Here is a 13,293-nt window from a genome sequence, read left to right as displayed (position 1 = left end):
AAATTTGCTAGGAATGGTACACACAGATGTATGTGGACCAATGTCTAAGCAAGCCATGGGTGGATTTTCATACTTCATTACTTTCATAGATGATAGATCTAGATTCGGATATGTGTTTGATGAAACACAAGTCTGAGGCCTTTGAAAAGTTCAAAGAATATAAGTATGAAGTGGAGAAACAAACCAAATATAGTATTATAATTCTTTGATTAGATCGAGGTGGTGAATACTTGAATGGAGTGTTTCTAGATTATCTCAAAGTAAATGGTATAGTCTCTCAGTGGACACCTCCAGATTGGTATCTGAAAGGAGAAATCGAACTTTGTTAGACATAGTTCGGTCCATGATGAGCTATGCAAATCTTCCAGTATTCCTATGGGGTTATGCATTGGAAACCTCAGCATATTTACTGAATAAGATGCCTTCCAAATCTGTTCCTCAAACTCTGTATGAGATATGGAAAGAAAGGAAACCGAGTCTTAAACACGTTAAGATTTGGGGATGTCCAGCTTATGTCAAGTAAGTTGACCCAGATAAGCTGGAATATCGATCCGTAAAATGTAGTTTTGTGGGATATCCTAAAGAGACTTTAGGGTATTACTTTTACACCGATCATCGGGTGTTTGTCTCCAGACATGCTACCTTCTTGGAAAAGGAGTTTATCCTTGAAGGAAACAGTAGGAGCAAAATTGAACTTGATGAAGTTCAAGAAGCACAAACTACTACGGATCAAGTGGAAACACCTGTTCTGACTGAACAACCTTTTGTGGAACAGCCCATTCATAGATCAGGGAGAGTGTCTCGCCAACCTGAGAGGTAATATGGCCTTGTCATTAAGAATGACAATGAGTTGTCGATCATTGATGATGACAACCCTGTGACCTATAATGAGGCTATGAGTAGTGTTGACTCAGAGAAATGGCATAGTGCCATGAAATCCGGAATGGAATCTATGTATACGGTATACGAAAGAATGATTAGAGCAGATGGCCAGGTGGAGACCTTTAAGGCCAGGCTTTTGGGAAAAGGATTCAGACAAAGGCAATGGATTGACTTTGATGAAACTTTTTACCTGTAACCCTGTTAAAATCAGTTCGGATTTTGCTTGCGATTGTTGCTTACTACGAATATGAGATCTGGCATATAGCCAGATGGTTTTCTTTCCAAGGGAAATGAAAACCTAGTGTGTAAGATACTGCGAACCATATGTGGTTTAAAGCAGGCTTCTCGAAAGATGGAACATTCGTTTTGATGAGACAATCAAAGAGTTTGATTTTATCAAAAACGTAGATGAACCATGCGTCTACAAAAGGATTAGTGGGAGCGCGGTAACATTTCTTATATTGTATTGAAATAGAGTTGACACACATAACAACATAGCAGACCCACTCACAAAGCAACTTTCTGAAAGTCACTTTGATCGTCATAAAGACTAGATGGGTATTAGATACCAGAGTGATTGGCTTTAGTACAAGTGGGAGATTAAAAGGAAAATGTCCTAAATCCAATCATGAATTAGGATTTAGGAATAACTTCCTGTGTAATCTGTTTTGATTTCATTGATATTAATAAAAGACTTGTTTTGTTTTTATTACGGGCTCTATCTATTTAAGTGTTTAAATAAGATATACCATAGTTTAGAGTAAAGCTTTTTATGGATTATGATGAGATCATAATAGTGAGACCTAAAAGATGATAACTCTAAACTTAAATAGTTCCTGGTCGTAGGATTACTAACTGGTAATTAATAATCCGCAAAGATCGGTACATACTATGCTTGCTTCATTATGAAGGATGTCTGTTCTCATAGACATCTGTGTGGTGACACTATAGCTAGTATGTAGGTGCTTATTATAGAATAAGTTCACTGAACATGACTCGCCCAGCTGAACAACTGATGGAGTTCACTCACGTGTCAGCAGTTGTTCACATAGTGATAGTTGTACAAGTATCCTTAGACTTGAGGTCATCATAGTCATCTTGTGTACACTGAACTATGCTTTGGTTTAGTTCTTAATCTCCAGGGACAATTATTAGGGCTTTACTGGGTATAGGAATTTGTACACGAAGATAGTGTATGATCAATAAAGGATCTACCCCTTCCAGTGAAGGAAGCGAATGTTCAAGGCTGATCCACTTATGCTAGTTCAGGAATCTCTGGCCAGAGTAAATGAAATTAGAAAGGAGTTTCTAATTTGCATAGAACTAAGCATAGTAAATGGTAAGCAAGTGATTGAATTAGATAGGCTTGACACGAGATCCATGCCTTGTATTTAATCGGGATATTGTAGGGTAGAAGGAGTTTATTGTACGGTAACTATTCACTGAATAGGTTCTTGGTATTCTAAGCAGTGAATTCATATTATCTGGATAGTCACGATATGCTGAGAAGTATCTCTCACGATGTAGAATAAATGTGATTAATTAATTAATCATATTTAATAAATTAGAGAATTTATATAAATAATGATAAAATAGTTTTATTATTATTTATTTCTACTACCGGCTTAATATTGAACCTACAGGGTCACACTATAAAAAGAGAATAATTTAATGGTGGAGGAATTAATTAATAATGGCTAATAATTATTTATTTGTGAAATAAATAATTAATTGGCAAATTTAATAATTGATTAAATGAGATTTAATTGATTATAAATTAATTAAGAAAAGTTCTTAATATTATTAATTAAGGATTTAATTTTTGGAAATTAAATCAAGGAGAGAATTATTTATAAAGTATTTAGAAAAAGGATTAATAATTAAAAGGTGTTTTAATTATTAATGAGAATAATAAATGGGATAATAATAATAATATTTATGGAAGAATTTCAGCAGAAAATTTTGCCTATAAATATACTATTATAGACCCTATTTTTATTTTGAACCCAAAAACCCAAAAGTTTTAGAAAACCAAATTCTCTCCACCTCCTCCTCCTCCTTAACGTCATTTTCTTGGCGGATACCGGTGGAGTGCTTCACGTTTGAGGAGCAGCTGCTAAGAATCTCCGAACGTTGCTTTTGGATCGCATATTAAAGGTTAGTAATCGATCCTACATTTTTACCACGATTTATATGCTTTTATTTGGATTTTATATGCGTAAAAGTATTTTACCATGCCTCCACTGCGATTAAAATCCGACGTTACCAACCTTGAAAAGGTGGATTCATCCAGTGGCTTGGTAAAGATATCTGCAAGCTGCTTCTCACTTGGAACAAAATGAAGCTCCACGGTACCATTCATTACATGTTCCCTTATGAAGTGGTACTTGATATTTATGTGCTTTGTCCTTGAATGTTATACTGGATTTTCAGTGATGGCAATTGCACTTGTGTTATCACAGAAAATAGGAATCCTCTCAACTTGCAAACCATAGTCTAGCAATTGATTTTTCAACCATAATATCTATGCACTGCAACTACCAGCAGCAATATATTCAGCTTCAGCTGTAGAAGTAGAAACTGAATTTTGCTTTTTACTGAACCAGGACACAAGCTTGTTTCCTAGAAATTGACAGGTTCATGTTGTACTTTTTCTAACAATTCTACAACCTGCATAATCTGCATCTGAATAACCAGTTAGATCAAAACCAGAATCTCTAGGGTACCAAATGCCAAGTTTTGGTGTTCCCTTGAGATATCTGAAAATTCTCTTAATAGCTATTAAGTGAGATTCTCTAGGATCAGCCTGAAATCTAGCACATAAATATGTAGCAAACATTATGTCTGGCCTACTAACTGTTAAGTACAAAAGTGAGCCAACCATGCCCCTATAACTTGAAATATCCACAGACTTTTCAGTAGTGTTTAATTCAAGCTTAGTTGCAGTGGCCATGGGAGTTTTTGCAGATGTGCAATCCACTAGATCAAACTTCTTTAAAAGATCAAAAATGTATTTAGTTTGACTAATGAATATTCCATCACTAACTTGCTTAACTTGTAAACCAAGAAAGTAAGTCAGTTCTCCCATCATACTCATTTCATACTTACTTTGCATTAATTTGGCAAACTTTTTGCAAAGTTTCTCATCTGTAGAGCCAAAAATAATATCATCTACATAAATTTGAACAAGTATACTAGAGCCATTAACATTTCTGAAAAATAAAGTTTTATCTACAGTACCTCTTGTAAAGTGATTTTCCAAAAGGAACTTTGATAAAGTGTCATACCAGGCTCTAGGTGCTTGCTTCAGTCCATAAAGTGTTTTCATAAGATAATAGACATGTTTTGGAAAATTTGGATCTTCAAAACCAGGAGGTTGACTTACATAGACTTCATCCTCCAAATCTCCATTCAGAAAGGCACTTTTGACATCCATTTGATAGACCTTGAAATTGGCATGGGCTGCATAGGCTAAGAAGATTCTGATGGCTTCAAGTCTTGCAACAGGAGCAAATGTTTCATCAAAATCTATTCCTTCTTGTTGACAATAGCCCTTAGCAACCAATCTTGCTTTGTTCCTGACTACTATGCCATTTTCATCCATCTTGTTTCTGAATACCCACTTGGTGTCTATTGGATTCTTTCCTTTAGGCTTGGGCACCAGCTTTCATACATTATTCCTTTCAAATTGGTTTAGCTCCTCCTGCATAGCTAAAATCCAATCAGGATCCAACAAAGTTTCTTCAACCTTCTTTGGTTCTTCCTTGGAAAAAAGCTGTTGTATAGATATTCTTCTTGAGTTGCTCTCCTTGTTTAAACTTTAGAAGATGCATCACCAATTATGAGCTCAAAGGGGTGATCTTTTATCCATTTTCTTTGTTGAGGTAGATTAGCTCTAGATGAAGAAGCCTCATTGTTGTCTTGATGTGTCATTGAGTTTTGATTGTTAGAAACTCCCCCAGAGTTTGTGGATCTTTTATTTGAGAAAGGGGAACTTTATGTAGATGATCTATCTTGATTTCCAGCTTCTCTTGATAACACGACGGACGGTGAATTTTGAGTACCGACGGATGAAGCTGGTTGTCTCCCGACGGATGAAGCATTATGCAACTCGACAGATGTTGAGTTTTGTGCTTCACTGGTAGTAGATTTTTCTGCATTATCCTTAGATATTGTTTCTTGATCACTTTCATCATCACTATCATCACTAACCATCTCCACATTGTCGAATTTGAGGCTCTCATGGTAATCTCCATCTTGCAGTCCTTCAATCTTTTTATCATCAAACACAACATGTATTGATTCCACAACAATGTTGGTTCTTATATTATAGACTCTATATGCTTTACCAACAGCATATCCAACAAAAATTCCTTCATCTGCTTTAGCATCAAACTTCCCATTTTGATCAGTTTGATTTCTCATAATATAATATTTGTAGCCAAAGACATGAAGAAAATTTAGAGTTGGCTTCTTGTTCTTGAACAATTGATAGGGAGTTATGCATCTTGCTTGATTAACCAGAGAAATATTTTGAGTGTAGCATGCAGTATTAACAGCTTCAGCCCAGAAATATGTTGGCAGTTTAGATTGTTCAAGCACTGTCCTTGCAGCTTCAATAAGTGATATGTTCTTCCTTTCCACTACTACATTCTGTTGTGGAGTTCTTGCTGCTGAAAACTCATGCAGAAACCCATTTTCCTCACAAAATGCTCTCATGACAGAATTCTTGAACTCATTTCCATTGTCACTCATGATTCTTCTAACCTTGAAATTAGGGTGATTATTGACTTTCCTTATGTGATTGATGATGATTTCACTAGCCTCGTCTTTAGACTTTAGGAAATATGTCCAAGAGAACTTTGAGAAATCATCTACAATTACTAGGCAAAATCTTTTCCTTGAGATAGACAACACATTGACTGGTCCAAACAAATCCATGTGTAGCAGCTGCAAAGGTTCTTTAATTGTTGAATCAAGTTTCTTCCTGAATGATGCTTTAATCTGCTTCCCTTTTTGGCAAGCATCACACAATCCATCCTTAGAAAACTCCACTAGAGGAATGCCTCTAACCAGTTCTTTCTTTACTAGCTCATTCATGGTCTTGAAGTTTAAATGGGATAGCTTCTTGTGCCATAGCCAACTTTCATCCTGACTTGCTTTACTGAGAAGACAAGTAACATATTCTGCATTAGATGAGTTGAAATCAGCTAGTTACACATTTCCTTTTCTCACACCAGTGAGAACCACTTTGTTGCTTCTTTTATTAGTCACAACACAGGCTTCTGAGTTGAAGGTTACTGAGTTGCCTTTATCACAAAGCTGGCTGATACTCAACAAGTTGTGTTTGAGACCATCCACTAAGGCAACCTCCTCAATGATGACATTGTCCTTTGAAATCAAGCCATATCCCACAGTATAACACTTGTTGTCATCTCCAAAAGTAATACTTGGGCCAGCACTTTCCTTAAACTCTGTGAGCAGGGTAGAATCACCAGTCATGTGTCTTGAACAACCACTATCCAAGTACCAAAGATTCTTTCTGTTTCCCTGCACACATCAAAATCAAATCAAGTTGATTTTGGTACCCAAGTTTCCTTGGGTCCTGCCTTGTTAGATTTCTTTTTCTGTTTCTAAGGCTTTATCTAATTTGACTTGAGGATATCAGATTCATCCTTGGTCATTTGAGTTGGGCCTTTGAAACCATTCATTGCAACAAAATTATCATGCATATTATAATCAACAGGGAATGGCATGCTATTAGTAAACATGTTATTCTAGTAAGGGCTAAATGGCATTTGTGGCATACTAAATACAGCATAATAAGGATTAGGTGCAAATGGCATATTAGCAAACTGTGCATTCATATTCTGTGTAGACATGGCATTCATAGGCATGAGAGGCATGTCATTCATGTTAGGAAAGTGAGGTGGCACAGACATGAAAGTAGGCATGGCAGATTTGCAATTAACAGATAAATGATTTACACTACCACACTTGACACAGATTTTTCTAGGAGCATATTTATCAGGTGTGTAGTTATTGTGTTTGTTAATCCCTGCTTTACCATTTCTATTATTTTTCGTTTTAACCTCTGTTTTTACCTCAATCTTTTCAAGTCTGTCACTCAACAGTTTGACAGTCATGTGACCAACATTAGCCTTTTTCTCTTTCTTAACTTGAATCGATTATCCTAAAACAAAGTTCTTGGAAATAGACCCATACTTCTCATTCAGCTTAACAAGTTTAGCTTTACTGACAGGCTTGTTCACAGCCGACGGATGAGGATTTTCATCATTCGACGGATAACCCTTATTGTTATCCGATGGATGATCCTCATCATTCGTCGAGTCTACATCTGTTAGCACTCCATCTACCAAATTTGGTTCTAGTTTCTCTTTGTTCTTTTTCCAGGCTGCATCACAGAAAGACTCAATTCTTTGAACTTTGGTGATTTGAGCATGGACATCCCTAAATGTTTTCCATGCCTTAATCACCTCCTGTTCACGCTCGAGCTGCTTCTTTAAAAAAAATTCTTTCTTCAAGGACTCAGTTAATTCCTCATTGGCAATCTTACACTCAATTCTTAACTTTTCAAAATCAATGAACTGAGACTCAAGCACATTATTTCTCTCACTTAAAAACAAATTGTTTTCTTTGATTTTAGCATTTTCTTTAGTAAGAGACTTAAGTGTAACACACAAATGATATAACTCTGTAGACATGTCATTATAGCATCATTACACTCAGCTTTAGATAAATGTACAAGGTTTGTAGTAATTACCTGATTACTTGAAGAACTTGTTTCTGTTTCATCAGACTTGGCCATTAGGGCTAGATTAACATAACTGACATCTTCATCTTCATCCAGACCATCTACTGCCCAGTCATGTTCTTGTGTAATGAAATCCCTTTCCTTTTGTTTGAGCAGTTCAAAGTATTTTTGCTTATAATCCACAGGCTCAAACTTTTTCTTACTGGAATCTGACTTCCTACACTCACTGGAAAAGTGCCCTGCCAAGCCACATTTGAAATATTTGAATTTTGATTTATCCACCATGTTTCTATTTGGCTTGGCTGCTCTAAAGTTCTTTTTGAACTTGAGCTTGGCAAATCTTCTGGAAAGAAATGCTAAGTGTTCATCAATGTCTTCCATGTCATCTTGGCTCAAAGAATCTTCACTTTCTACTGCAAGCCCCTTGCCCTTGCTTTCACAGACCCTTGAAGTTAACTCAACAGCTTTCATCTTCACTTCCTTCTCTTTTTCTAACTCAGCAACTAGTGCAATGGATCCTCATTTCTTCTTTCCTCTCTCTATCCTCTCATCTTACTCTATTTCAAGCTCATATGTTTTCAGGATGCCATACAGTCTCTCCAAAGTAAAGTCCTTATAATCTTGTGAGTTTCTCAATGAGACTGTCATTGGTTTCCATTCCTTTGGAAGAGATCTAAGGAATTTCATATTGGAGTCTTTTGTCTGATAGACCCTTCCATGCAGCTTTAGAGCATTTAGCAGTTTTTGAAACCTACTAAAAATGTCAGTGAGAGACTCACTTTCTTCATTATGAAAATGCTCATATTGATGAATCAGTAGATGCATCTTGTTTTCTCTAACTTGCTCAGTGCCATCACAGATGATCTGTATTGTATCCCAAACACCCTTGGCAGTTTTGCAGTTGATAATGTTGTCAAACATATCTCCATCAACTCCATTAAACAGGATATTTATGGCCTTTTTATCCTTCCTGACTTATTCAATGTCAGGATCAGACCATTCATGCCTTGGCTTGGGGACTGATGGCTCGTTTCCTGTTACAGCTCTCATTGGAACATGAGGGCCTCTTTCTATGCAGTCAACATAGGCCTCATCTTGAGAAAGCAAATAAAGATGCATCTTTACCTTCCAATGATGGTAATTATCTTTATCCAGAAAAGGGATCTTGACTCCAACATCCTTCTTGTTCATCTTGCTGTATTGTTTTGATCTTTAAACTCTTTGTAAGTTAAGAGCTTGCTCTGATACCAACTGTTAGTCCCTTAACAATATAACAAGAATTACAGAAGGGGGGGTGAATGGAATTCTTGAAACTTTTCCTTGATTAAAAATATTCTAACTCGAATATATATATATAAGTGTGAATTGATTAGCACAATGCGGAATAGTTACTTAAATGAATCAAAACACAAGTAATTAAAAACAAGAGTCTTTAAAAACTTTCTGGTAAATTTGAATGATTCCACTAGAGATATATAATATATATCGAGAGAACTCTGTGTGCAAAATGCTCACAGCTGCTTACAAATATTGAACAACTAAGAGTGCAGAGAAAATGCTAAGAATTCTGCTTACAAATGTTCCTCTGCGTGTATCTCTTAGTATACCTTAGTTGCTACTTCTTGGTTTATATATAACCAAGATTATAAAGTAATGAGACAGGATAATAAAACAGAAACTATCTAGTCTATTACAATGCTACTTCATTACTCTATTCCAGCATCTTTGAATATCTTCATAATAGCATGAAAATGGCAATGCTTCTTTGTTCTCGAAAACCCAGTTGAATAGGCTACCATATTCCATTTGCATCCACTCGACGCATGTGACTGTGTTGTCACTGTCAACAGATATTTGAATTCTTTATCCGTCGGGTTCATGATCATCCGTCGAGTTATTGATCATCCGTCGAATTCATTGTTGTTTATCCGTCGGGTAGCAATCAGGCACTTGACTTCATTTCACTTATGCAGAATTACAAGACATCATCTATGTCGAATTAATCAACCTATTCTGCATATCTAACTAAAGTCAACATGACTTAAGTACTACTACAGATTCTAAACAATGTGTATGCAGAAATGTGCTACAGACTTATTGTTACATAAGCTACTCACTCGATGGATAATAAGTCATCATCCGTCGGGACTATATTGAGTCATCCGTCGGGACTATAAACCTTATCCGTCGAGTGCTACATATTTTCACTAAGTAAAATCTACCAATGTGTTTTGTTCATGAAATCATCAAGTACACAACATATACACAACAGGATCTCAGTCGTTGCTATCACTCTTCCTCCCTCCAAGTGCCCAAGTAACCTTTTCAAATCATCCACATGAAGGTCCCAATTACTGGGATAGTTTGCACATTAGGTGGAGGATTATTGGTGGCTGAGATTGCTTAGGGTTGATGGTGGCTCCTTAAGGCTCTCGCTTTCGACCCCTTGCAATTTGCCTACGTATCCTTATTTATAGGGAATCAAGCCAACGTAGTTCTTGGGGAACAAGAAATCTAATGGGCTTAGATCTCTTGTCCCGAGGCCCAGTAGGAAACCTATTGAAAACCGTTTTCAACTAGCTTTCGGAATGTCCGCCGATGAGGCCCAACCACAAAGGCTCAAGGCTCGTTCGCGGATTCGAGACTTCGCGGATAAGGCATCTCCCTGGCCAAGGATAACCTTCCGCTACCAGCTGTTTCTCTAGTCCATGGACGCAGGTATAGCCGTGGTTCACCCCAAATGTTGGACGCATCATTGTCCCCCGGATAAGGAGCCCCTACCAGATTGCAGGACAAGTGATCGCAAGCTTTTGGGTGCAAAGTGCAAGATACTCCAAAGTCTCCCAACGAGGACACCTGTTGACTACAGAGACAGAGCTCCCAAAGCACACACCAGAATTTACCCCACATCCCCAATGATGGCACTCATTAACTACATGAGGAGCCCTTCCGTCCAGGCATACCTCTGGAGATCTTTGACCAAGGACACCTCCTTCCTGTGGTTGCATTACAGGAAGGAGTTCTTCAATAGGGTACCTACAACAAATAAGTTAGTAATTATAATCTTCTTCTTCCTTGAATCATCCAAACAGTCTGTCCAAATAGCATGTCAAAGTTGCACTTTGTGCCAAGTAGAAGCTAAAGGCGCGCCCAAACATTTTTGTATGTTGGCGCCGCCTTGTGTCGTCAGGCTTTGATCTCTTCTTTTATCATTCTACATTATAGGGCGCTCCCTAACTTATTCAACGATTTAGGGCTCGCCTTAACCCCGTCCATGAAAATTCAAGGTATGAATTTGTCAAAGTAATTATGTCCGAGGAATCCGTCCGAGTAATCCGTCCAAGGAATCTGTCAATCACACATTTAGGGCTCACCCTAACTTGTCCAAAGGTGAGGGCTTGCCCTGACCTGTCCATGGGTTTTGGCGCTTGCCAAACTATCCAAGATTTGGGCTCGCCTTAACTCGTCCAAGGTGGGCGCGCCCTAACTTTTCCAAGGTTTGGGCTCGCTCTGACTCGTCAAAGGTTGGGGCTCGGCTAAGCTCGTCCAAGATTTGGGTGCGCCCTAACTTTTCCAAAATTTGGGCTCGTCCAAGATTGGGGCTCACCCTAACTTTGTCCGGGGCGCGCCCTAACTTGTCCAAGATTTGGGCGCGCCCTAACTTTTCTAAAGTTTGGGCTCGCCTTAATTTTTCCAGCAAAAACTCATTCGTCCTTGGATGTTCATGAAAACCTATTTTCTTGGCGTCCGTCTAAATTGAGTTCTATTGACCCGACTTTGACCCGGATATTTTTCGTACCGAATGTTGGCTATAACAGGGCTTTGGTTTTGTTTTTATCATTTGTGTCCTACTACGATCCCCTGGCTTTCTTTCTCTGGTAGTAGGATAGCAATGGATATGTTTTTTATAATGATGATAAATCAAGGATAGATGGCATTTCGAACTAGCGCTGCCTAAATAAGCTTGAAAGACTACTTCAATTTGGCCAAAGTTGAGATAGATATGGATGTTAGGACTTAAAGACGACACCATTTCGTATTATCAGGACGCTGGCCAGATTTTGCTCTAAGCTAGTTCCACTCTTGTGCCTTTGTATAGTAGTAGGTATATCGATTTTGTGAATTGTACATATGATTTGATGTGATTATGTGATATTGATTGTGAATTGAGTAAGTTCTGTTTTCCGCTGTCCGTTCAATTTTTTAAAAAAATCTCAGCCGTTCTTCTCTGATCTAGCGACCCAGAAACCATTTGTTATACGATCGTTATGGATTCAAATCAAAAAATATATATATGTAGTAGATAGCAAGCACAGATATTTGGAAGGATAGATAGCATAGAGCAGTAAGAAAGTATAGATAATACATAGTAGTGGACTGGTAGTAGTTTATTGACCAGTTCTGTTCTTAGTTGGCGTTATGTCCGCATGCGCCAAGTAGATAGCGTATTTTATTAAGATTCTATTAAGTGTATCATAGCAAGTATCTTATTTGGAGTCAAGAGTGTTTTCTCTTGATAAGTTTTTACTCCTAAACAACAAATCACATGGATTTTACAGATGAGATTCTCCATGACTTCTCCCCTTCATTTCGAGTTTTCAAAGATGGCCGTATAGAACGCTTGTTAGGAAATGATACGGTTCCTGCATCAGTAGATCTGAGCACAGGCGTTCGATCCAAGGACGTGACTATCAATGCCAACTCCGGTGTTTCTGCAAGACTCTACATGCCAAAATCCGTTGACACGGATCAGAAATTTCCTCTTGTAGTCTATTTTCATGGAGGTGCTTTTGTGGTTGATACTGCCTTCTCACCTCTTTATCATACTCACCTCAACAATCTTGTGGCAGAAGCAAATATAGTCGTAGTCTCAGTTGACTATCGTAGAGTGCCAGAACATCCTTTACCAATTGCCTACGAAGATTCATGGGATGCAGTACAATGGGTTGCATCTCATTCGTCAAGAAACGGTCAAGAGACATGGCTAAATATGTATGCTGATTTTCAAAGTTTTTTCCTTGCTGGTGACAGTGCAGGTGCTAATATAGCACATAACATGGCTGTCCGGGCTGGCTCGGATAATCCAGATGGTTTAACTGTGTCTGGTGTTGTTTTGGTGCATCCATTTCTTTGGGCTAAAGAAGCCGTGGCTGGCCAACTTATTAACCCGGAAAGCAGAGCCTTTGCTGAGAAGTTGTGGCTTTGTGTCAACCCGTGTAGTAGCGGGTTAGATGACCCCTTAATAAACCCGGATCCAAGGAATTTTACTCTTGGATGCAAGAGAGTTATAATTTTTGTGGCTGAGAGAGAGGTTTTTAAGCATTGGGGATTTTATTACAAAGAGTTAGTGGAACAAATTAGATGGGGAGGAAAAGTTGAAGTTTTGGAGACAAAAGATGAGGATCATCTTTTTCATATCTATGATCCCACCACTCACAAAGCCAAGTCTTTAGTCAAGTCAATCGCATCTTTCCTGAATGAAGGTAAAACAGGGTGAGTCTGTGTCTTATTCTTTGATTACTTATGTTTGCTACTAAATTAAAATTATCAAGACGCTGGTATTGATCGAATATAACTAAATTATGCTAATTTGAAACTAAAATTAGGATACCATTTGCATTTAAATTTAAGCTTCA

The 13,293-nt window shown here is 37.8% G+C and overlaps 1 protein-coding gene across 2 annotated transcripts; it reads left to right on the top strand.

Annotated features, from left to right (window-relative positions):
- Positions 1–11,495: 11,495 nt before the first annotated feature.
- Positions 11,496–13,293, top strand: LOC141696692 (putative carboxylesterase 1). Of its 2 annotated transcripts, XM_074500810.1 has the most exons (2): positions 11,496–11,762; positions 12,217–13,293. In XM_074500810.1, exon 2 carries the CDS (start codon positions 12,384–12,386, stop codon positions 13,152–13,154), a length of 771 nt encoding a protein of 256 aa, XP_074356911.1. In that variant the 5' UTR covers positions 11,496–11,762; positions 12,217–12,383; the 3' UTR covers positions 13,155–13,293. The 2 variants fall into 2 exon arrangements, with proteins under 2 accessions (XP_074356911.1, XP_074356910.1); XM_074500809.1 differs by having other exon boundaries at positions 11,496–13,293.

Source organism: Apium graveolens, chromosome 11 (assembly GCF_009905375.1).
Source record: "Apium graveolens cultivar Ventura chromosome 11, ASM990537v1, whole genome shotgun sequence".
NCBI classification, from domain to species: domain Eukaryota; kingdom Viridiplantae; phylum Streptophyta; class Magnoliopsida; order Apiales; family Apiaceae; genus Apium; species Apium graveolens.
This window is presented reverse-complemented; position numbering and strand designations above follow the sequence as displayed.

Coding starts and splice junctions, on each gene's coding strand:
- LOC141696692 (XM_074500809.1), top strand. CDS start 12,204: ATGGATTTTACAGATGAGATTCTCCATGACTTCTCCCCTTCATTTCGA.